Source organism: Neofelis nebulosa, chromosome 12 (assembly GCF_028018385.1).
Source record: "Neofelis nebulosa isolate mNeoNeb1 chromosome 12, mNeoNeb1.pri, whole genome shotgun sequence".
NCBI classification, from domain to species: Eukaryota; Metazoa; Chordata; class Mammalia; order Carnivora; family Felidae; genus Neofelis; species Neofelis nebulosa.
Window position 1 is genome coordinate 56,306,434 of NC_080793.1, and position 26,186 is coordinate 56,332,619.

Sequence of the window (26,186 nt, forward strand, 5' to 3'; positions counted from 1 at the left end):
GTGTGTGAGTATGTGTGTAGGGAAGGTGTTCTGAAAATGCTCAGGTGACCTTTTTTTGTTGTCATTTTGTACTTTTTTATTCTATTGTCTTCTGTTTTTCATTGATTAACTTGAAAAGTCAGCTGTCCGTTTTACTCTTCTTTGAAGATAAGGTTATTTTTTGTTCTGGTGACTTTTAAGATCTCCCCTAGGTCTTGGCTTTCAGCAGTTTTACTATGACACTCTGTGGTAGTCTACCTCTGGGATGGACACCAATAATCCCTGCCATCTGGTATTCATGCTTTTGTGTGATCTCTTCTCTTTGAGTGTGGGGTGGGTTTATTGATTTACTTCTGATGAATAGAATATGGCAGAAGTGGTTGTTTCTTTTTGACACCTTCCGAGTTGATCTCACACACAGCTCTTTATATAAATTTTCTTATTGATTTCAGTGGAAGGGTTACTCTGATACAGCTATTCCCACAGGGTGGGCTTAATTATATATAGAACGAAAGAGAATTGTTTATTTTCCTGGCATGCTATTGTAGAAGCAGCAGCTCTCTTAGCAACACCTCCAGATGAGTGGCTTGCTTTTCAGTAGTCCTGGAAGGCATAGTGACCGATGCTCAGAGCACAAAACACTTATTTCTTCAGATATGTCCTGTGTGCCGCCTGAGGGCGCAGTGTCACCTGGGGGGCAAATGTACATTTGTCAGAGTCCTTTTTAGAGCTGTTCTGCCAGTCATAATTTTTTTTGTAACTATGTGACTCCATTACATAACATAAAAGTTATGGCAACAACTTTTTCCATGAACATTTACTTAAATTGTCTTGAAAGACTATGTAAATGAATTGAAAATACAGTTGTTGGTAAATTTATTGGGTGTGATCAAACTGTAACATTCTGAAGAAAGATCTTCTAAACATCGAGGTTTTTTAATGAAATGGTTTCTCAGGTGTCCAAACTCTTGCTCCATCTTAAAGAGACTGAAATTAAAAATAATGCCATATTACTTGAGTGCAGTTCATGCAGGAAAGACGGTGGAGACCTCTCATGCATCAAGATACTTGTGAATGAATACATACATGCTTTGGATCAAAGTGCTTTCCAAGTTATGTATTTGTCCTTTGTTATGATTTCTGCTCAGTCTGACATTTTGAGATAACTCAACCAATTCCTGTTCTGACTGCATCTTATAAGAGGACTTCACCTGTACTTCTAAAAACTGAGAGGTGTTTCATCCTGCCTTTTTACAAAGACTTTGACAACTTTTTCAATTGACTGATTTACATAACCTTCATTTTAAGTTATGTTTTAGGTATTAGCACTAATTAAAATCCATAAATTAGGTTAATCCGTCTATTTACTAAGAACACAAAAGGACCTTTTAGATTGAAATACTCAGCCAGTACTTAAACAGAGAGCAGATAATTACTTGGTGACTCTTGCTCATTTACTAGCAACTTACATAAATTATACAGATTGTTTATCTGTATATAAAAATCACCAGATAGTTGTGTTTTCTTCTGTTTATTTTATATTTATAAACCAAGATGGGAGTCAAGCTTTTTTATTAAACATTTATGCTGTGTCTGCTATGAACAGGTCTGTCAAGGCAAGTAAGATCCATTCCTGTTTTTCAAGATTATATATAGTTCAGAAAGCCATTTTATTAAACAGTTATAGCAGAGTTGAAAGGTGTGTTTGTGCTTTCTCCTATGAATGCAAATCTGCACATTTAAAAACAACTCTTTTGTATAATGATATAATTAGGTTATAGTTTTTAAATATGTAATCTCTTTAACCCTTGCTCTTCTATTTACATAGACCTCAAGGGCCAAGAGGAGTTTGGAGCAGTTATTGACAATGGTTAAACCTTTAGCAAATTTGGAGAAAACAATTGACATTCAGTACTTTTAAATGATTCTCATAGTGTTGTACTTTTCTGGTCCTGTAATTTCACTCTTAGAGTGCCTTCATACGTGGTCTTCTGTGATATCAGAGCTTCTGTTTCACCAGTCAACTTCATATAGATAAACTCTGTGTTCTTGGAATGTGATTTGTTCATTCTGGCTTACCGTAGCAGAAGTCCAAATATTTTTCTCCTGTGCAAACATACCATAGGCATTAGGTCTTGGTGTGTGGGATCCTCAGCCTGTCACAGAAATCATTATGCCATCTGCTTCAACCTGAGCGGTGTATCTTCTGCTGGCAGACTTTATTGAAGTTGCCATGGTTGAGGATTAAAAAAAATCAAGTTTGGCATACGGATCTTGCTTTTGAAAAAAACATTAATTGATAATGCCTGCTGTATATTGTAAAATGACCATTTGACAGATTCCTAAAAGCCTCTTCTAAACAGGCTTCTAAACAGCCTCTTCTGATCTTTTTTTTGGTTTTTAATCCATGATTGTAGATAGCCAATATAATGTTTGGATTATTGGTAACTTTGTTCACTTACTGAATCTTCTGTTCAATTTTAACGATAGGTTAACAAACTCTTAGGCATGGATTGGTGATGTGTTGTAAAATATTTTGATTGCTCTGTCAATGTAAACTCTTTACCGAATGCCTTATTTCTGGAAATACCTCAAATGACTGTTTGCTATATGTATAATTTTTTTTAATGTTTATTTATTTTTAAGAGACAGAGACACAGAGTGTGAGCGGGGAAGGGGCAGAGAGAGAGGGAAACACAGAATCTGAAGCAGGCTCCAGGCTCTGAGCTGTCAGCACAGAGCCCGATGCAGGGTTCGAACCCATGAACTGTGAGATCATGACCTGAGCCGAAGTCGGACGCTTAACCAACTGAGCCACCCAGGCGCTCCTGTTTGTGATATGTATAACAGAAACATAGGAACACTGTGATGAAAAAAAATCTACGTCACAGTCAACTTATTAGACATGTGACTTTGTGTAACTATGTCATCTGTAAAATGGAAATAATGATAGTTGGGTTGTTGGGGAGATGAGATCAGAGTAGGTCCCTAAAAAGATGAACATTCTGCAAATGTGTATTGAATGCCAACTCTGTAAGGCACTCTTCTAGAGAATGAGGATATAATAGAGAATAAAATACTCAAATTCCTTCACTGGCGAATTCTACATTCTAGTCTGTCCCCACCAGCTGGGATGGAAGGTCTATGACAACAGGGTGCATCCAGGTGGTAATAAGTGCCATGGAGAAAAACAGGGCAGGGTAGGCTCATGGAGCCTAATGATGGGGTGCTCTCTTGGATAGCATTGTCAGGGAGAGCTTCTCTGGGGTGAAGTTGAGCACATCTCAATGAAATAAAGAAATAAGCATGTCGATACTTGTGGAAGGATGTATGTGGCTGATAGAAGAAGCAGGTTGGCAGTGTGAGGAACCATGAAGGGGTCAGTATAGCTGGAGCCTGGCAGGTGAGAGACACAGTGCAAGAGATGAGTTCAGAGACATATCCATAAAGCATCATTGATGTACTCTTTCTGATAAATAATTGTGGGTAAAAATTTACATTAGAGACACCCTACAGAAATAGGAAATTATTTAGCCTTAGCTGGTGCTCTTTCTAACAGGTGTATACAAGTAATTATAGAATGCTTTTCCAAAATGGAATTATCTTTTTTTGTCACTGTTGGTACTTACGTGATTGTCCCTGGAGTTAGCCAAACTGTGAGGTTTGAGGGCATAGTCCTCTAGACTTCCACCTCTGTTCAAGACTTGACACCAACAGCAAAGAGTTAAGATCTAACTATGGAGTTAGAGGGAAGAATCCACAAAAGACCATATCCTCATTTCTGATATAGGCTGAAAGTCCTGGATCTTCCTCAGACCATCTCCAAGTTTAATAATTCAGTAGAAGGGCCTACAGAACTTTCTGGAAACTGTTATACGCAAGCTTATGGTCCATTATAAAGAAAGGGTACGGGTAAAAAATATTAGCCAAAGGAAGACATAGTACAGGCTGAGAGGATTTCAAAATCCGAAGCTTCCATAAACGTTTCTTTTCCCATATTGGTAGGCGACCAGTATGCATGGAGTATTGCCAACCCAGGAACCTTGCCTGATTTCGGTGTTCAGACATTTAATTACGGTATCATTTCATAGGCATAATTGATTGCCTATGTGTTGAACTTTGTGTCAGTGTGGAGTGATATCTTGTAGCTTTGGAGCCCCCCATGAAGAGCAAGAAGACCCTCCTATCATTCTGGAAAGTCCATGGGTTTAGCGGTTACTTCCTAGGAGCTGAGGATGAAAGTCAGACCTGTCTTTGGGAAAGGCCAAATTCATTACTACATATACATTGTTCTAAATAGAATTCAAGAATGTAGAAGGTAAATGGTGCCCTGGAATCCCCTCTCAGGGACAACTGTTATATTGGTTGGTGTATAATCTTCCAGATGTTTAATACAAATGTAAACATCTTTTTGAATGTACATTGTATCGTACTATGCACATTGTTTGATAACTAGCCTTTTTCACAAGTTTGTATATGAATGTATGATTGTGTGTATGTGTGTGTGTGTGTGTGTGTGTGTGTGTGTGTGTGTGTGTGTGTGTTTTAATGATACCTTCAACACTGGAGGTAGTTTTTAAAAATTGTCCCATCTAATAAACAATACTGCATTGAGCTTCCTTTTACACACATCTTTGTGTATTATTCTCATTTTGCGCTTGAAATTAATTTCTTGAAATAGAGTTGCTGATTGAAAGGGTACAATACTGAAATTGTATATGTAACTTCATTATTACCCTCTTGGGATGTTTCCTATGAAATAGTTTATGGAATGTCAAAATTGTTAATAATCTCCTTATTGCACCTAGGTAAACATTGCAACTTCGGCAATTTCAAATGTTGAATATGCCCACATTCCACATCTCAGCCCAGCTGTAATTCCTACTCTGCAAAATGATTTATTTTTATCATCCTCAAATAATGGGAATCTGGAAGCATTTACAGGATCTGGCACTCCACACATCAATGGAAAACCTGCTTGTGATGACTTTGATCAACTAATCAAAAATATGGCCCAGGTAAGAACATTTCTTCCTGTTAGTTATGATAGAACAGTGCAGTCAGGTCCTGGATAATTGGAAGAATATGCTTGTTTATATTAACATTATATAGATATAAACATATATTATTAAACGTATTTATGAAGACATAACATTTGAAAAAAATTGAAATGGAAAAAAAGTGGATTTTGCGTCAGTTTGGATGGTTCAGAGATTTTTCTATTTCATTTTTCCTTATTTTTTTATTCAGGGTCAAAATAAAATGTCTCATTGTAGGTGATGAGTGATAAAAGTTATCTGAGAAAATTCTTTGAAATTTCTGTTATTTTTTTAAAATTTTTGTTTTAATGTTTATTTATTTTTGAGACAGAGAGAGACAGAGCATGAACAGGGGAGGGTCAGAGAGAGGGAGACACAGAATCTGAAACAGGCTCCAGGCTCTGAGCTGTCAGCACAGAGCCTGACGCGGGGCTCGAACTCACGGACCGTGAGATCATGACCTGAGCCGAAGTCGGACGCTTAACCGACTGAGCCACCCAGGCGCCCCTCTGTTATTTTTTTTAAACAAAGTAATACCATTAATAAAATAACTGAATAGAGTGATTGACTTTTAATTTGATTTCTTGCTTTGTTTCCTGAACAGGGTCGCCATGTAGAAGTTTTTGAGCTCCTCAAACCTCCATGTGGGGGCCTTGGATTTAGTGTTGTGGGACTTAGGAGTGAAAACCGGGGAGAACTGGGAATATTCGTGCAGGAGATTCAAGAGGGCAGTGTGGCTCACAGGTGAGACTCTCATGGTATCTTCTCTGTGTTTGATACCACATTCAGAAGGTAGAATATAGAGAAACAAAAATGAATTAAAACAGAAACAATCTGTTATTAACCAGTTGTTAGAATTCTTTAACACTGCTATGGTAAGCAAGTTATTTTAAGGGAGACTATCTTTTAAATATAGTCATAATCACTTTTTAGGAAGAAAAGGAAAATTTAAGCAGAACATTATTCTCATTGTTATTAAAACGGCTCTTTTTGATTAAAGGTTACTATATAGAAAAATATACAAATGACCCATGATTGCTTGAATTACATTTTTAGTAATATACTCAAAGCAGCAACTAAATGTATACACCTTTGCTTTTATTTGTTAGTAAATAGGAATATCTAAGATAAAACGTATAAGTTGAGTGAGTAGCTGTAAAGGTGGCTTTTAAATGGGAAGGGTTGATTAAGGATGGACCGGCTGGAGCCAAAACTTATATTTTTGAAAGTAAAATTGTAGGGAAAAGCTTAAAAAGTGTGGACATTAGAAAACTGGATTAAAAATAACCTGAGAATATATGCCAAAGAAGCTTTCCTTTTCTTGAGAGCTGTCAGGTATCTTTTACCCCTTTTTTCCTTCTTGCTAGAGATGGAAGATTGAAGGAAACTGATCAGATCCTTGCCATCAATGGACAGGCACTTGATCAGACAATTACACATCAGCAGGCTATCAGCATCCTGCAGAAAGCCAAAGATAATGTCCAGCTAGTTATTGCCAGAGGCTCATTGCCTCAGCTCATCAGCCCCATAGTTTCCCGTTCTCCATCTGCGGCCAGCACAGTTTCTGCTCACTCTAACCCGGTGAGTCCATAAGATTTTTAAAAGGGACAGAACATATTTTTCCATTCTTGTTGGTTGTCTATAGACCTACCTTTGTGTAGGTCCTATGTAGTTCTTGAGTTTTTCCCATTTTACGCTTTTATCTCTCCCTAGCTTGGAAAGTTTGTTATTTAAGTCTATGTCTTCTAAATCAACTTTAACCTTTCTTTGTGTGATTCTTTCAGTTGACTGACTGCATTCCTCAAAAAAAAATTTATTTCTTCAACAAATCAGATTCTATCTGTAGGCAGATACAGTCTTGATTTTGCTTTGTAAATTACAGAATTATACTGTTAGTGGTAGCTGTCAGTGACTTCAAAGGAATCTTGTAATTTGAAATTCTCTGAGTCAAGATTTTACTAAGATTTTACTAAGATTTACCAAGATTTTACTACTAAGATAATCTTAGCAGGTGATGATTTCTCCTTGATCTTTGTCTTTTTTTTAGAAGTTCTAGAAAGGATCTTGCAAATCAGTGCCTATCTTCAACTGATTAAATGTGGTCACTATAAAGATGTATTGATAATTTCAAGAATGATTATATCAGTAGCAGTAACAATGTGTTGAAAGGGAAGTATACTAAATAAAAGGGACATTGTTAAGGCTTATTATTATGTCTGAACTCCGTTATTTAATATTAATCACAAAGTAATATTCACAGAAATCTCAAGTGTAATAGAACTTTTAGTTTCCGCAGATTTTTTTTTCAAATTCATACAGGAGTTTTGTTTTCAGGTTCACTGGCAGCATGTAGAAACTATTGAATTGGTGAATGATGGGTCTGGACTAGGGTTTGGCATTGTCGGAGGAAAAGCAACTGGTGTGATAGTAAAAACCATTCTACCTGGAGGAGTAGCTGACCAGGTAAGCTATTCCAACAGGTCTCTTATGCCGTTTTATCAAATTGTATGCCTTTATTTATTCATTCATTCATTCATTCATTCATTCTAAGATACAGACATTGAGTGGGGGAGGGGCAGAGAGAGACTGGGGGAGAAAGAATCCCAAGCAGTTTCCACACTGCCAGCAGTGGAGCCCAGTGTGGACTCACAGTGTGAGATCATCACCTTAGCTGAAACCGAGAGCCAGACACGTAAGTAATGGAGCCCCTATGCCTTCATCATTTATATTTTGTGTTAGAAGAAATTTTGGCTTTACATAATGTCAAAGAAGCTGAATGAGAATCTTCTGTTTTGCTGGGCATTTTCTAAAGTGTTTTCTTAGATTTGGGAGAAATACCTTTGAAAAGGGACATTGATCTTAAGTTACAGTTTTAGGCAGTGATCTTAAGACTCTTGTAGAACCTCAGATTAAAGTCCAGGTTATGGTTTTGATCCTTGTAGAGGTAGCTACCTTTTATTTTACAATCATGTATCCTATTTATAAACCTACTTAGCTGCTGTATAGCCACAAGGTATTATGGAAAGAAGAATACTTTATTACTGAGAGAAAAAAAACAAGATTCAACTTGTCCCTCTAGTGATGGGTCACTTGTGTCTTCTTTGTAAAAGCACAGCCTATTTTTATCTCTCGGAGTAGTTGGTTAAAGCATTGCCGTTTATGCTATGTGACATTGCTGGAATATATGAGAGAAAAATGCAAAGTTATTATGATTTATATATTTAAAAAAAATTTTTTTAATGTTTACTTCTGAGAGAGAGAGAGTCAGAGTATGAGTGGCGGAGGGGCAGAGAGAGAGGATGACATAGAATCTGAAGCAGGCTCCAGGCTCCGAGCCATCAGCACAGAGCCTGATGCGGGACTCAAACTCACGAACCATGAGATCATGACCTGAGCTGAAGTCGGATGCTCAACCAACTGAGCCACCCAGGCACCCCTGATTTATATTTTAATTTGAGAATTTCTAGTGTCAGAAACTTTTGCTGTTTTTATAACATTTTGTTTATAAATTTGTTTGTTTTTCCATGTGTATTTGAACTTAAACTAGGAAGGCAATTCATCAGATATTTCTCATATTCATATATACAAGGCTTGTTTAATGGCAGCTTTATCAGTAGAAGTATTAGCAGTAACACAATAATGTGCATATTTTCTTCCTTTTAGCTCTTAGCCAGCATGTACAGTATTGAGTTTAATTTCCCTAGGTGACTGGCTTGCAGTAAATTAAGCTTTATCTTCAGTGTAGAATTGCCCCGTCCAATAATATAGCCACATGTAGCTACTTGCTACTTGTAAAACTCAAATTTAAATTAATTAAAATTAAATAAAATGACAAATTCAGCTTTTCAGTTGGACCAGCCACATTTCAAGTACTCTGTAACCACATGTCACTAGTTACTGCCATACTGGATGATGCTGTCATTGAAGAAAGTTCTAGTATGGAGATAATAAGCCTGCTGTTTTTACTCCCCTTATCCATCTAAATTTTCATCTCATAAGGATTTCATCTGCAAATGAGTTTTTTAGGGATATTTTTAATTGAAAACACAAGACAAAAAATTGTAGTATTAATTCAGTGCTTTCTTGTGTTCTGTACTATATTTTTTGAGTAATATGTATGTGCATAGTGACTTGGGCTTCATCTTTGCTTAGTGGCATTTTCTTCTTTTTCTGTTTCTCAAAAATTTTTCAAAAGGCTTCATATTTTCTCGCATCTGGTGGGTAGATATTGAAGTGATAAGCTCTTATCAACTATTGGTTTAGGGAATATTTGTGAATTTCAGTTACTTATATCACATTGAATAACATTAAGATGCTTCAAAAGGCAGTTAAAATAACAACCACATGTTTAATATTCCATGATTGGTAATTCACATGACTGCTATTTTTACATTACTCTCTTTCCCTCGCTTGGGATCTCTCTGATGAAATTAAAATATTAATATCCTGGGGGCCGGGTTGGCACAGTCAGTTAAGCCTCTGACTCTTGATCTCTGCTCAGGTCATGATCTCATGGTTTGTGAGTTGAAGCCCCTCATTGGGCTCTGCGCTGACGGCACTGAGCCTGCTTGGGATTCTGTTTCTCTTTCTCTCTGCCCCTCCCCAGCTTCCCAGCTTGTGTTCTCTCCCTCTCCCTCTCTCTCTCTCTCTCTCTCCCCCTCCCTCCCTCCCTCCCTCTCTCAATATAAATAAATAAACTTAAGAAAATTAAAAAAAAATCAATATCCTGATTAACCGATCTCTTTATTCAGCATGGGCGATTATGCAGTGGAGACCACATTCTAAAGATTGGGGACACTGATCTGGCAGGAATGAGCAGTGAGCAAGTAGCACACGTGCTCAGGCAGTGTGGAAACAGGGTCAAACTGGTGATTGCAAGAGGTGCCGTAGAAGAAGCAGCAGCACCTGCCTCTGTGGGCATCACCCTTTCCTCATCCCCATCTACGCCAGAAATGCGGGTAAGTAGGTGGAAACATCAGGAGGAAAGTCGCAGGCACTAGCATTTAGATGATGGTGATGTTTAGAAACTAGTCTTAATGACATTCACATGTTAGTGCTAAAGAATGTAAATTCAAGTGTAACTGTGTTTCAGCACTGATATCTTATTAATTAGGAATAATGTGTAACAGATGAAAAATAGGTTTCTTTAAAAAATTCTAGATTACTGTTTTACATAGTAAATGTTTACATGAAATGTAATGTTACATGAAATGTTTACAGAAATGTTTCGTGTGCTTTCTCTAAGCAGCACATTTATGAGGATAATCTTTTGAAATAATGGACTAAATTTTAAATAATTATTTGCTACTGATAACTAAAATGTTTAATTCTATCTGTCTCTTAACTAGAAGGCTCTAGTTAGGTGAGCTGGGAGTTCCAGTCATTCTCCTTCAACAGCTTTCCTTTTAGTGACTTTGGATGGGGGGAGGAATAGGGGTGGGAGTATCAACAAAATTATTTTATCCCCAAATCTCTTAAATATTTGAGAAAATAATTACACCCAATTTCTAGATAAGCTTTATAGCAAATGCAAGTGCCACATTCCTTTCTGGTAGATCTAAAAACATCAATGATTTTTTTTTCCTGTTAAAGTTTTTTCTAATTAGTTGCTACAGATTCTTTTTTTAATATCCTAACCTCCTCCACAAGCCCTTTAAAACTTTATTAGAACACTTGAAATTTCCATGATTCTGTTGTTTTTAGGATCGAGTTAGTTGCTATTTTTTGCAGAGAGAAAGAAGTAAAGAAAGAAAGCTTGTGTATGAAAGTATTTAAATCACATTCTTTTGTGGTAAACAAAACATTTTATTCAGCAATATATAAATGAATGCAATACCGAAAACCACTTGATGTAATTGAAAGCTTAGAAAAATATCTATTCTGTGCATATCATCATTTCTGAAGCTTGTGCCCCTTTTAAAACCATTCGATAGTCAAATTGCCACCCTCTAAAATAGCACTCGCATAAGTCTTATTAAAAATAGAAAACACATTTGTTTCAATTGAAGCAGATTTCATCCTGTCATTTTCTTGTAATTATCTAAACTTTAAACTTTTGCTAAGTTTGCACAGATAATTATGTGCAATGAAAAAAATAAATCAAACTTTACTATAAAATTATATCTCATTTAGATGGACTATCAGTGAGATACAGAGTTTGCTTAAAGAAAATCAAAACCATTACCAGCTCACTGCAATGTGTATGGGCATTCGAACCCATAACTTCGTTCCGTTACGATCTTTGTAGGATTCTCTGGGGACTCTGCTGGAACCACACAAGTATGTAATGCCAGTAGCTTGTTGGTGACATACCACACTAGTCCACCAGTGCTTAATTCAGAAAACCATGCCCTTCAGTCCAATATATAATTAATAACAACTCTACGTGTTAGAGAAACTTGCTTTCAGCTGTCATTTCAGGAATGAAGATCAATGCAGAAAGGCATACTTTTCTTACAAAGAGCTTTTTATGTTAAAGTCTGAATTTATAAAACAAATACAGTAACAATTTTAAATAGCTTTGTTGCATTTCCCTGGCTTTCAAAATAATCTTCAGTCTATTAATAAAATACCTGGAAGATAGATTAACTCATATTCATGGTACTAGAATCAGCTATCAACTTAAGATCATAGCAGCAACAACTTAGTGGGCACTGTGGCTCCTACATTCTCCTAAGGATTTTACATGCTGAAAGGCATTTTAAGAGCCTTGGTTTTGCAGCCAGCTTATCTACATTTGAATTCTGCCTCTATTAGATTGCTTGCTGCTTGTCTTTGGTAAGGTTTATGTTCCTCAGTTTCCCCAGAGAAGAATTTATCAATTGTACCTAACCTCATAGGCTTGTTCTCAGGAGTAAATTAACTAAGACAAGTCAAGTGTCTGTTACATCGAAACCGCTCAGTAAATGTTAGCTGGGCTTGTTATTATTCCTGATAGACAGTTGAGCCAAGCGATGCTTAGAAAAGTTCAGTGGCAAAACTGGATTTGAACTTGTTGACCTGAATTCAAAATATGAGTTCTTTCAATTGTGGAAATGAATATAAACCATCTCTAAAAATAGAATTTGTTAATAACAGACTATTTGATTTTAAAAAAATTGTACACACAAATAATTATGTATTTCTCTGATAAGGGGGTGTTCACCCTTACTGCTGACATTCCTTTTGAGTAAAAATGTAATGGACAGTTCATGTTGTCAACATTGAAGGAGTAGTCCCTGCTATAATTCTCTAGCAGAGTTATTTGCCATCTAATTACATTGTATTATTCTTAGATAAAGGTTGTTGCTTTTTGAGTTTATCTTGTTTGTTTACATGTCTAATCGCTCTATTTGTTTACCAATTTTATTTTAGGTTGATGCTTCTACTCAGAAAAGTGAAGAAAGTGAGACATTTGATGTAGAACTCACTAAAAATGTCCAAGGACTAGGAATTACCATTGCTGGTTACATTGGAGATAAGAAATTAGGTAGTTTTAAACACTTTTTTTTTTCTACCTTAGAATTGCCTCTCATATCTTTTCTTTGTCTTATGAAACATTGAATCAACATTATTATGTATTTTCAGATTGTTGGATAAACTGATTGAAAACTTCCTTAGGAATAATTCAGTGTAGGAAACTCTGATACTGTATTTGACAGACAAAATCATTGCCATATTTTCTAGCCTAAGTTTCTGTTGGTTTTGCTTGTGTGGCTTGTTGATTTGTAATTATTCATAATTAGGACTTTATATTTGGAGAATGAAGGATGTATAGTTTTTGAGTGTGCTTTGTAAATAGTAAAAAATAAAATCTAAAAACCCTATTTCTAATCTTAGAGCCTTCAGGAATCTTTGTAAAGAGCATTACAAAGAGCAGTGCTGTTGAACATGATGGAAGAATCCAAATTGGAGACCAAATTATAGCAGTAAGTAACACATTTAATAAGAGCTTTGTTAATTTTCGTGGTTGAGAAGTGCATTCTCATAGTTTACTCAGTTTTGGGAACTACTATTAGCTCCATACTAATTTAAGCTTTTTGGTAATTTGAGGCTATCATTACAATTACCCGTTTTGTTAGTTTGTGAAAGTAAGAGCATTGGATAGAAGCTTCACTGATCTCAAGTCTAAATATTAGAATAATTTCTGATATATCTGATTCCTAGTTGTAATGAACTTGTTACAGTAATATCACACTTTAGTTGTTGATACGTTAAAGGTAAAGACCAGACATCATAATCTTTAGTGTAGTTGAATCTGAATTTTGGGATGAGTGCTTTTTTTTTTTTTTTTTTAATATCAACAGAATGATGGTGTTGTTGTTGGCTCCATGTCCAGGACTCTTTTAACTTTAGGAATATATAAGAATAAAAGAAATAGATCTAATCCCCTTAATCAGATCAACCCCATCATATGGATATTGTCATAACCTCAGTGTGTTTTGAGCCTATGGCTATTCAAGGCTGTGTACAAAAGAATACAACTTTCAGTTCAGTGTTCTGCAAAAACTGGGCTACCCTAACTACTCCTCATAACATAAGTCCGAGAGACCCTATATCAGGGTTCCTGGTCAGGTAAGTTTAGGAAAAACTGCATGTGATAGGGTCTCTTAGGGATTCATAAAGCACAGTGAAAAAATCTAAGACTCTGAGAATTTCTGCAATAGAGAAAATGCAGCTGTTTTACTTTGGGTTTTCCTAAGCTTTTGTAATCATAGACTCTTTCCTCAAACATACTTTGGAAGACATTTTGGAGTATACTGATTTATCTTAAAATGTATCTGTTTATATATAAGTCCCTGTTGTTCCCTTGGGATGTTAATATGTTAAGAAAGAAGAATGTTAAGATTCCTGTTCATAGCAGCATTATTCACAATAGCTAAGAGAGAAAGTAACCCAAATACCTGTCAATGGATGAACAGATAAACAAAATGTGTTATATAAATACAGTGGAATATTATTTAGTCTTATAAAGAAGGAAATTCTGTCACATCTTGCAACACGATTGAACTTTAAGGACATTATTCTAAGTGAAATAAGTCAGTCACCAAAAGACAAGTACTGTGTGTTTCCACTTATATGAGGTACCTAAAATAGTCACACTCAGAAATAGAATGGTCATTGCAAGATTTTGAATAGAGGGCCAATGGGTACAGAGTTTCAGTTTTGCAAAGTGAAAACATTCTGGAGATCTATTGTATGACACTGTGAATAAACTTAACACTACCGAACTGTGCATGTAAAAATGATTAAGATGCTGAATTGTTTTGTTCTGTGTTTTCTACCACAATTAAAACAAAAAAAAGAGGTGCCCTTATCTCTCTGCCTTTGCTTCTGTGTTACAACTTCTTCTTGGGCTTCAAACTAAGTACACCTGTTCACTTCTTGAAAGCTATTCTGAAGATGCAGTTGTGCTTGCCACTTAGGTTGGTTGGCTATATCCTATGCATGAGTTTTAACCACTGTATTTTCTTTTTAACATAAAATGAAAATTAACTACTTTTTTTTTTATTTTGGAGGAAAAGAGAGAGAGAGTGCATAGATATAGACCCCAAAAACCATACCCAATACTGAATTAAAAATTGAAAACATAGCTAATGTACTCTTTTTTCCCCCTAAGATACGTATTTTAATCCATTAGAAAGCTGTTTTTAAAATGTTCAGTTACTTTTGAGAGAGAGAGCTTGTGAGAGTTGGAATTATACAATATGTGGTCCTTTGTGTTTCTTTTTTTTAAATGTTTCTTTATTTTTGAGAGAGAGAAAGAGAGCGCAAGCAAGGGGGCCACAGAGAGAAAGGGAGACACAGAATCCGAAGCAGGCTCCAGGCTCTGAGCTGTCAGCACAGAGCCCCACACGGGGCTCGAACTCACAAACTGCGAGGTCGTGACCTGAGCCGAAGCCAGATGCTTAACCGACTGAGCCACTCAGGCGCCCCAACATGTGATCCTTTGTGATTGGTTTATTCCGCCTAGCATGTTTTCATGGTTCATCTATGTTATAGCATGTATCAATTCTTCATTTATTTTTATAGCTGAATAATATTTCATTGTAGGGATATACCACCTTTTATTTACCTATTTATCAGTTGATGGACATTTGGGTCATTTCTGCTTTTTGGAGGTTACGGATAATGCTGCCATGAACATTCATGTACAAGTTTTTGTATGGATGTATGTTTTCATTTATCTTGGGTATATAATTAGGAGTGGAGTTGCTGGATCCCATGATAACTGTGTAGTAAGCTTCTTTCACCTACAAAATTTGGATAAGGAAACTTCCCGTGTGTAATTTTCAGCAAGACCAAATGAGTAATTAATATACCTGTAATTTAATTAACATAATTAATATACACTAGACATATAAGTACCGTTTTATTAATTAGGCAGGTACTTCCTGAAAACCTGAAATGATTGCACATTTTAAAGAGTCTCACAATAGCTTCCCTCCAAACTTGTTGTCATTTTCATTCTTATTAAAGTGGAAATTCATATATGGTTTTGCTCACATAAGGTCAGTAATAAAGGGCATTGTTGAGGAGAAAGTAGAAGCACCCTTCCTCTGTTTTCTTGCTTTCAGTAAAATCACTTGTCTTCACTGTCATCAGTGTTCTGAGTTTTAATTTTTAGCAATCTGCTCTTCAAAGTTGCAAGCATCTCAGGCTCTAAAGAAACTTCCTGCAGTGCTTTTGCTCATGCATGAATTTTTGTGAATGGCGCCATCTTGTGGACTGTTGAGATGTTGGTGGTGGCATTCTTCACCCTGGTTGCGTTTTCACAACTGCAGTCTTTGCTTTTCAGTTTCTGTTTTGGCAACAGCTGTTTGAAGCTGTGCTATACTCTGTTTTTGTTTTGTAGTTGTTGAGGTGGCGAGAAAATTGAGAAATTGTTTCTTACTATTGTGAGGAAGTATTTTATAACATTAAACCAATTTTGTTATAAGATTCCTGTTTCACACATTGTGATCTGTTGACCCCTAGGGTTTCACTGTGACTATTCTAGGGGAGGGAATAGAGCAGTTGACTCCATTTTATTCTGGTATATTGGTATTTCGTATAAGAATTATTTGATCAAGGGATTCTATTGTATTTTAAAAAGTTGACCAAACTTCTCATCTGATGAGATCATATACTCATTCCATTTAATTAATTAATTAATTAATTAAATTTTAAATTATTTTTAGAGAGAGAGGGAGTGCAAGTAGGGGTGGGGCGGGGGAGAGAGAGAGAGAGAGAGAGAGAGAGAGAGAGAGAATGAATGAATGAATGAATGAATGAATCTTAAGCAGGCTCCCTGCCCAGCATGGAACGCAATGTGGGGTTTTAATCTCATGAATGTGAGATCATGACCTGAGCTGAAATCAAGAATCAGCCGCTTAACTGACTGTCACCTAGGCATCTTATTCTTTTTAGATTGATATATAGAGGTCTTTGCTAAAAGCGATGTGGAATTATGATTGATTAAAAAAATTATTAAAAAAATTATTGAACAAGTAAGGAAAGGTGTCAAATGTTGCCTTAGATATTCTGACTTTGTTAATAGGCGCAAGTTCTCTCTTAATACGTGACTCTGTAAGCTGTGTTGGAGGTGTTGGCTGGCTAGATCGAGTGTACTCAGGAGCTGGGGTTTTCAAGTTGTTTCAACTAGTGATTCTCTCCTGTAACTGTTCCTGCTGATTGTCGTGTCTGCCCTGTGCATTGTGAGGTTACTGGAGCTCTCCTTGAGGGAGCACATAGGCAGTTCTGTTGCTGTTGCGTGTAGTTCTGGTGCCCTGTGGTACCATTGGGTCTGAAGCCACATCTTCACTCTGCCTGTGATAATGACAGACAGGGCCGCCCGGGGCCCTGTTTTGGGCTCTGGTGACCTCATCTCATGTGTGTGATGAGTGTAATGAACAGAAACTGCTCTCGGGAAGGCCTGAGATTTTCATGTTGATGAATCGCTTCTTCTGTCTGTTAATAATACCAGCTTCTGGGTTCCTTCCCAGTGTAAAGTGCTCGGGCACTGTAATTTGGGGGAAATTGTACCCTTATTCCCATATAACAGATGAAGATACTGAGAAATTGGAACTGAAATCTAGTTCCATGATTATCCCATTACAGCAATTTCTTTTGTACTGGTACCATCTGTATCTAACATTTGGGTAAAAGGGGGTGTGGTTTTAAATTGAGGTCATCAAATTTTGAAAGTAAAGGAAGCATGCAGGTTTTGGTTTGTTTTGTTTTTACCATACTTGAACTTTATTGCTATTGACAAAATAATGTGCGTTTGATTTTTAAAAATGAAATTGAGCTTTGAAAGAGTTGAGCAATAAAAATCTATTATAGATGAAAAGTTGCAACCTAAGTGAGCCTCAAAGTTGAGATTTTTATGATTTTTTTTCTTATTTTCTTTACTATCCTGGTGGTAAGTAACATGTTCATTTGTTTTTAGATTAATATTTGTCTTTGAGGTTTAAAGATCGTAACATTGGAACATGGTTGAAAAAACTCATAGAAACCACTATTAGTATTTCAGAAAAATTCCATATATATTTAAATAGGATCATATTATATTTGCTTTACTTTTTTTTTAAATTAATGTTTATTTATTTATTTATTTATTTATTTATTTTTACGTTTATATATATATATATATTTTTTTTTTTTATTGAAAGCAGTTTGTTTATTATAGGATTATTTGTCTTTAGTATGTATATTCCTCTAGAGATATACAAATTTCTGTTAACCTACAATACAAATTACCCTTAATGTGATATCATTGCCGTTTTTCATATTTTTGTCTTAAAACCCAAAACTACTAATTTTCAAAATGTTTAAATGCCTATTTATAATTTTTCTTTTTTTTTTTATTTATTTATTTATTTATTTTTTTAATATATGAAATTTACTGTCAAATTGGTTTCCTTACAACACCCAGTGCTCATCCCAAAAGGTGCCCTCCTCAATACCCATCACCCACCCTGCCCTCCCTCCCACCCCCCATCAACCCTCAGTTTGTTCTCAGTTTTTAACAGTCTCTTATGCTTTGGCTCTCTCCCACTCTAACCTCTTTTTTTTTTTTTTTTTTTCCCTTCCCCTCCCCCATGGGTTTCTGTTACGTTTCTCAGGATCCACATAAGAGTGAAACCATATGGTATCTGTCTTTCTCTGTATGGCTTATTTCACTTAGCATCACACTCTCCAGTTCCATCCACGTTGCTACAAAAGGCCATATTTCATTCTTTCTCATTGCCACGTAGTATTCCATTGTGTATATAAACCACAATTTCTTTATCCATTCATCAGTTGATGGACATTTAGGCTCTTTCCATAATTTGGCGATTGTTGAGAGTGCTGCTATAAACATTGGGGTACAAGTGCCCCTATGCATCAGTACTCCTGTATCCCTCGGATAAATTCCTAGCAGTGCTATTGCTGGGTCATAGGGTAGGTCTATTTTTAATTTTCTGAGGAACCTCCACACTGCTTTCCAGAGCGGCTGCACCAATTTGCATTCCCACCAACAGTGCAAGAGGGTTCCCGTCTCTCCACATCCTCTCCAGCATCTATAGTCTCCTGATTTGTTCATTTTGGCCACTCTGACTGGCGTGAGGTGGTATCTGAGTGTGGTTTTGATTTGTATTTCCCTGATGAGGAGCGACGTTGAGCATCTTTTCATGTGCCTGTTGGTCATCCGGATGTCTTCTTTAGAGAAGTGTCTATTCATGTTTTCTGCCCATTTCTTCACTGGGTTATTTGTTTTTCGGGTGTGGAGTTTGATGAGCTCTTTATAGATTTTGGATACTAGCCCTTTGTCCGATGTGTCATTTGCAAATATCTTTTCCCATTCCGTTGGTTGCCTTTTAGTTTTGTTGGTTGTTTCCTTTGCTGTGCAGAAGCTTTTTATCTTCATAAGGTCCCAGTAATTCACTTTTGCTTTTAATTCTCTTGCCTTTGGGGATGTGCCGAGTAAGAGATTGCTACGGCTGAGGTCAGAGAGGTCTTTTCCTGCTTTCTCCTCTAAGGTTTTGATGGTTTCCTGTCTCACATTCAGGTCCTTTATCCATTTTGAGTTTATTTTTGTGAATGGTGTGAGAAAGTGGTCTAGTTTCAACCTTCTGCATGTTGCTGTCCAGTTCTCCCAGCACCATTTGTTAAAGAGACTGTCTTTTTTCCATTGGATGTTCTTTCCTGCTTTGTCAAAAATGAGTTGGCCATACGTTTGTGGGTCTAGTTCTGGGGTTTCTATTCGATTCCATTGGTCTATGTGTCTGTTTTTATGCCAATACCATGCTGTCTTGATGATGACAGCTTTGTAGTAGAGGCTAAAGTCTGGGATTGTGATGCCTCCTGCTTTGGTCTTCTTCTTCAAAATTACTTTGGCTATTCGGGGCCTTTTGTGGTTCCATATGAATTTTAGGATTGCTTGTTCTAGTTTCGAGAAGAATGCTGGTGCAGTTTTGATTGGGATTGCATTGAATGTGTAGATAGCTTTGGGTAGTATTGACATTTTGACAATATTTATTCTTCCAATCCATGAGCAGGGAATGTCTTTCCATTTCTTTATATCTTCTTCAATTACCTGCATAAGCTTTCTATAGTTTTCAGCATACAGATCTTTTACATCTTTGGTTAGATTTATTCCTAGGTATTTTATGCTTCTTGGTGCAATTGTGAATGGGATCAGTTTCTTTATTTGTCTTTCTGTTGCTTCATTGTTAGTGTATAAGAATGCAACTGATTTCTGTACATTGATTTTGTATCCTGCAACTTTGCTGAATTCATGTATCAGTTCTAGCAGACTTTTGGTGGAGTCTATCGGATTTTCCATGTATAATATCATGTCATCTGCAAAAAGCGAAAGCTTGACTTCATCTTTGCCAATTTTGATGCCTTTGATTTCCTTTTGTTGTCTGATTGCTGATGCTAGAACTTCCAGCACTATATTAAACAGCAGCGGTGAGAGTGGGCATCCCTGTCGTGTTCCTGATCTCAGGGAAAAAGCTCTCAGTTTTTCCCCATTGAGGATGATGTTAGCTGTGGGCTTTTCATAAATGGCTTTTATGATGTTTAAGTATGTTCCTTCTATCCCGACTTTCTCCAGGGTTTTTATTAAGAAAGGGTGCTGGATTTTGTCAAAGGCCTTTTCTGCATCGATTGACAGGATCATATGGTTCTTCTCTTTTTTTTTGTTAATGTGATGTATCACGTTGATCGATTTGCGAATGTTGAACCAGCCCTGCATCCCAGGAATGAATCCCACTTGATCATGGTGAATAATTCTTTTTATATGCTGTTGAATTCGATTTGCTAGTATCTTATTGAGAATTTTTGCATCCATATTCATCAGAGATATTGGCCTGTAGTTCTCTTTTTTTACTGGGTCTCTGTCTGGTTTAGGAATCAAAGTAATACTGGCTTCATAGAATGAGTCTGGAAGTTTTCCTTCCCTTTCTATTTCTTGGAATAGCTTGAGAAGGATAGGTATTATCTCTGCTTTAAACGTCTGGTAGAACTCCCCTGGGAAGCCATCTGGTCCTGGACTCTTATTTGTTGGGAGATTTTTGATAACCGATTCAATTTCTTCGCTGGTTATGGGTCTGTTCAAGCTTTCTATTTCCTCCTGATTGAGTTTTGGAAGAGTGTGGGTGTTTAGGAATTTGTCCATTTCTTCCAGGTTGTCCAATTTGTTGGCATATAATTTTTCATAGTATTCCCTGATAATTGTTTGTATCTCTGAGGGATTGGTTGTAATCATTCCATTTTCATTCATGATTTTATCTATTTGGGTCATCTCCCTTTTCTTTTTGAGAAGCCTGGCTAGAGGTTTGTCAATTTTGTTTATTTTTTCAAAAAACCAACTCTTGGTTTCGTTGATCTGCTCTACAGTTTTTTTAGATTCTATATTGTTTATTTCTGCTCTGATCTTTATGATTTCTCTTCTTCTGCTGGGTTTAGGCTGCCTTTGCTGTTCTGCTTCTATTTCCTTTAGGTGTGCTGTTAGATTTTGTATTTGGGATTTTTCTTGTTTCTTGAGATAGGCCTGGATTGCAATGTATTTTCCTCTCAGGACTGCCTTCGCTGCGTCCCAAAGCGTTTGGATTGTTGTATTTTCATTTTCGTTTGTTTCCATATATTTTTTAATTTCTTCTCTAATTGCCTGGTTGACCCACTCATTCGTTAGTAGGGTGTTCTTTAACCTCCATGCTTTTGGAGGTTTTCCAGACTTTTTCCTGTGGTTGATTTCAAGCTTCATAGCATTGTGGTCTGAAAGTATGCATGGTATAATTTCAATTCTTGTAAACTTATGAAGGGCTGTTTTGTGACCCAGTATATGATCTATCTTGGAGAATGTTCCATGTGCACTCGAGAAGAAAGTATATTCTGTTGCTTTGGGATGCAGAGTTCTAAATATATCTGTCAAGTCCATCTGATCCAATGTATCATTCAGGGCCCTTGTTTCTTTATTGACTGTGTGTCTAGATGATCTATCCATTTCTGTAAGTGGTGTGTTAAAGTCCCCTGCAATGACCACATTCTTATCAATAAGGTTGCTTATGTTTATGAGTAACTGTTTTATATATCTGGGGGCTCCGGTATTTGGCGCATAGACATTTATAATTGTTAGCTCTTCCTGATGGATAGACCCTGTAATTATTATATAATGCCCTTCTTCATCTCTTGTTACAGCCTTTAATTTAAAGTCTAGTTTGTCTGATATAAGTATGGCTACTCCAGCTTTCTTTTGGCTTCCAGTAGCATGATAAATAGTTCTCCATCCCCTCACTCTCAATCTAAAGGTGTCCTCAGATCTCAAATGAGTCTCTTGTAGACAGCAAATAGATGGGTCTTGTTTTTTTATCCATTCTGATACCCTATGTCTTTTGGTTGGCGCATTTAATCCATTTACATTCAGTGTTATTATAGAAAGATACGGGTTTAGAGTCATTGTGATGTCTGTATGTTTTATGCTTGTAGTGATGTCTCTGGTACTTTGTCTCACAGGATCCCCCTTAGGATCTCTTGTAGGGCTGGTTTCATGGTGACAAATTCCTTCAGTTTTTGTTTGTTTGGGAAGACCTTTATCTCTCCTTCTATTCTAAATGACAGACTTGCTGGATAAAGGATTCTCGGCTGCATATTTTTTCTGTTTAGCACACTGAAGATATCGTGCCAAGCCTTTCTGGCCTGCCAAGTTTCAAAGGAGAGATCAGTCACGAGTCTTATAGGTCTCCCTTTATATGTGAGGGCACGTTTATCCCTTGCTGCTTTCAGAATTTTCTCTTTATCCTTGTATTTTGCCAGTTTCACTATGATATGTCGTGCAGAAGATCGATTCAAGTTACGTCTGAAGGGAGTTCTCTGTGCCTCTTGGATTTCAATGCCTTTTTCCTTCCCCAGTTCAGGGAAGTTCTCAACTATAATTTCTTCAAGTACCCCTTCAGCACCTTTCCCTCTCTCTTCCTCCTCTGGGATACCAATTATGCGTATATTATTTCTTTTTAGTGTATCACTTAGTTCTCTAATTTTCCCCTCATACTCCTGGATTTTTTTATCTCTCTTTCTTTCAGCTTCCTCTTTCTCCATAACTTTATCTTCTAGTTCACCTATTCTCTCCTCTGCCTCTTCAATCCGAGCCGTGGTGGTTTCCATTTTGTTTTGCATTTCGTTTAAAGCGTTTTTCAGCTCCTCGTGACTGTTCCTTAGTCCCTTGATCTCTGTAGCAAGAGATTCTCTGCTGTCCTGTATACTGTTTTCAAGCCCAGCGATTAATTTTATGACTATTATTCTAAATTCACTTTCTGTTATATTATTTAAATCCTTTTTGATCAGTTCATTAGCTGTTGTTATTTCCTGGAGATTCTTCTGAGGGGAATTCTTCCGTTTGGTCATTTTGGACAGTCCCTGGAGTGGTGAGGACCCGCAGGGCACTTCCCCTGTGCTGTGGTGTATAACTGGAGTTGGTGGGCGGGGCCGCAGTCCGACCTGATGTCTGCCCCCAGCCCCCCGCTGGGGCCACAGTCAGACTGGTGTGTGCCTTCTCTTCCCCTCTCCTAGGGGCGGGATTCACTGTGGGGTGGTGTGGCCCGTCTGGTCTACTTGCACACTGCCAGGCTTCTGGTGCTGGGGAGCTGGCGTATTAGCTGGGGTGGGTAGGCAAGGTGCACGGGGGCGGGAGGGGCCGGCTTAGCTCGCTTCTCCTTAGGTGACCCGCTTCAGGAGGGGCCCTGTGGCAGCGGGAGGGAGTCAGATCCGCTGCCGGAGGTTTGGCTCCGCAGAAGCACAGAGTTGGGTGTTTGCGCGGAGCGAGCAAGTTCCCTGGCAGGAACTGGTTCTCTTTGGGATTTTGGCTGGGGGATGGGCGGGGGAGATGGCGCTGGCGAGCGCCTTTGTTCCCCGACAAGCTGAGCTCTGCCATCCGGGGGCTCAGCAGCTCTCCCTCCCTTTGTCCTCCAGCCTTCCCGCTTTCTGAGCAGAGCTGTTAACTTATGACCTCCCAGACGCTAAGTCGCACTTGCTGTCGGAACACAGTCCGTCCGGCCCCTCCGCTTTTGCCAGCCCGACTCGGGGGCTCTGCTTGGCCGGCGAGCCGCCCCTCCGCCCCGGCTCCCTCCCGCCAGTCCGTGGAGCGCGCACCGCCTCGCCGCCCTTCCTACACTCTTCCGTGGGCCTCTCGTCTGCGCTTGGCTCCGGAGACTCCGTTCTGCTAATCCTCTGGCGGTTTTCTGGGTTCTTTAGGCAGGTGTAGGTGGAATCTAAGTGATCAGCAGGACGCGCGGTGAGCCCAGCGTCCTCCTATGCCGCATCTTCCCCAAAGCTCCGTTTATATATTTTTGAGACAGAGAGAGACAGAGCATGAATGGGGCAGGGGCAGAGAGAGAGGGAGGCACAGAATCGGAAGCAGTCTCCAGGCTCTGAGCCATCAGTCCAGAGCCCGACGCGGGGCTCGAACTCGCGGACCGCGAGATCATGACCTGAGCTGAAGTCAGACACTTAACCGACTGAGTCACCCAGGCGCCCCAATGTTTATTTATTTTTGAGAGAAAGAGGGGCAAAGAGAGAGGGAGACACAGAATCTGAGGCAGGCTCCAGGCTCTGAGCTGTCAGCACAGAGCCGGACGTGGGGCTCAAACTCCCGGACCACAAGATCATGACCTGAGCTGAAGTTGGACACTTAACCGAGTTAGCCACCCAGAAGCCCCTGTTTTACCTTTTTATTTTTTATTTTACTTAAAAACATACTTGGAAGGTATAGTCATGTCATCACATGTAGTTCTATTGTAATATATTTAAGCGGTACATATTCATGGATGGTTAATGTTTTTTACAGTTTTCTGCTGTTATAAACACCTGGCATTACATACCACTTTTTATGTCTTTTACAGGCTGACTTGAAGCATCTGATTTTGCTCTAATACTGTTAGATTTGAATTTTACTTGTTCCTCAGCATTGGATCTTGTATGCCACTGTTTTCTTTCTTTAAATTTTAAATCTGATTAATCTCAATCAGCTAGAGTGTTTTGAGTAAATTTTATGGAAAGAGAATGTATTGGTAGGCTTGCCAAACCTTTTCTGTCTGAGAATCTCTTCTGCTGCCTTGGGCAGTTTGGCTGGGAATAACAAAAACATTCCATAAGAGAAACTTAGGGGAGGTAATCTTAAACAACTTTTAAGATTTTGCAACATTCCTTTTTAATTTTTAATAGGGAAGGATTTTCCCTTTCCCTCTGGAAGAAATCTTATACAAGTATCATGGCTTACCTCATTCTCAGAGAATAAAATGCCCTATGGCCAATTAGAATCACTAAACACAGTCCCAGTTTAGTGACTGAAAATTTCTTCGGGCTCCTGGGTGACTCATTCGGTTGAGTGTCCAACTCTTGATTTTGGCTCAAGTCATGATCCCAGGGTCATGGGACTGAGCCCCACGTTAGGCTCGGCACCGAGCGTGGAGCCTGCTTAAGGTTCTCTTTCTCTCTCTCTCTCTCTCTCTGTCTCTCTCTCTCTCTCTCTACCTCTGCCCCTCTCCCCTACTTGTTCTCTCTCTCTAAACAAAAAACAAAAACAAACCAAACAACAACAAAAACCTACCCCCCCCAAAAAAAAAAAGAAAGAAAGAAAAGAAAAGATAGAAAATTTCTCCTCCTAAGTAGTAATTGAATTTTAAACTACAGCCCTGGTGTAGCGGAAGCTTGCTCTGAAGTGATGGCTTACCTAGGGATAGAGAGTGTATGCTCCAGTTTATCTTTCCCTACCTAGCTATTCTTTTTCTCCCTCACCTTCTTATGGCAGGTTCTGCCCCTACCATCATAAAAGGCGAGAGAAGGAAGTGTAGGGTGGATAATCAGACACACTGTCCTTGACTCTTCTGCTGTAAGATGGTTTTGTGCCGAGTGAGCCTGGCAGATGCTTAAAACTGCTTCTTAAGAGTTCCTTCTTGGATTCTTAGGAGGTCCTAGATGGGTTCCTGAAGATGTTTGATTTAACTTCCCAAGACGGATGATGGAGTTTTCATCTGACTTTTCTTACCTTTGGCCTCTGGTTTCTCAGCAGTCTACTCCGTAGATTGTCTTTGGGGTACCATCATTCCCTAGGGGCACTCTTGGGTAGGTTTCAAAATGGCTTGAGCCTGACTTTCTCATGTGCGTGGCCTGCCTCAGGTCTATGCCCAAAGTCAGACATTTATCAACATAATAGCCTTTTTTCTCTTGCTCCACTATCAAAGCGACTAAACAGCCTCTCCCTTGTCCTCCTGATGAAGTTAGACATAATCCACTGCATCCTTCCCTACTACCGGTGACTGATCTCTTCTGACTTGAGGCCAAGGGTGAAACATCTAAGTGGGTGGCTTGGGGACTTACAGTCATCTTCTGTCTTAAACAAACAAACAAACAAACAAAACAAAAAAACAAACCTCCTCTTTAATTTTTCCTGACCTGTAACAACCCACCTTTTCTATGCCGTAACTGTGTGTACATTTTCATCCTTACTACTTGGTTTAAATTTCTGCCTGATGGGCCCGCTCATAGCTCGTGGTGGTACAGGATATAAATCATCTTAGCATCTCAACCATGATTTCCATTTTTACATGTATCACACTAAATGTAAAACTCTTGATTTGTAATTTCTTTACCACAAATTCTCTGGATAACCTGCTCACTCTGTTGCCTAAATGCTGGCAGATTCTTTTTTCTTTTGACCTTTGGAAT

The 26,186-nt window shown here is 38.2% G+C and overlaps 1 protein-coding gene across 12 annotated transcripts in view; it reads left to right on the plus strand.

The window, feature by feature from the left end:
• Positions 1-26,186, plus strand: part of MPDZ (multiple PDZ domain crumbs cell polarity complex component) — a 169,630-nt gene that overhangs the window by 47,271 nt on the left and 96,173 nt on the right. For all 12 annotated transcript variants that reach the window (XM_058695337.1, XM_058695343.1, XM_058695346.1 and 9 more), the window contains exons 4-10: positions 4,788-4,997; positions 5,623-5,762; positions 6,386-6,599; positions 7,353-7,481; positions 9,770-9,976; positions 12,372-12,486; positions 12,837-12,925. In XM_058695337.1, coding sequence (XP_058551320.1) covers positions 4,788-4,997; positions 5,623-5,762; positions 6,386-6,599; positions 7,353-7,481; positions 9,770-9,976; positions 12,372-12,486; positions 12,837-12,925 — 1,104 coding nt within the window. The remainder of the gene's footprint in view (positions 1-4,787; positions 4,998-5,622; positions 5,763-6,385; positions 6,600-7,352; positions 7,482-9,769; positions 9,977-12,371; positions 12,487-12,836; positions 12,926-26,186) is intronic.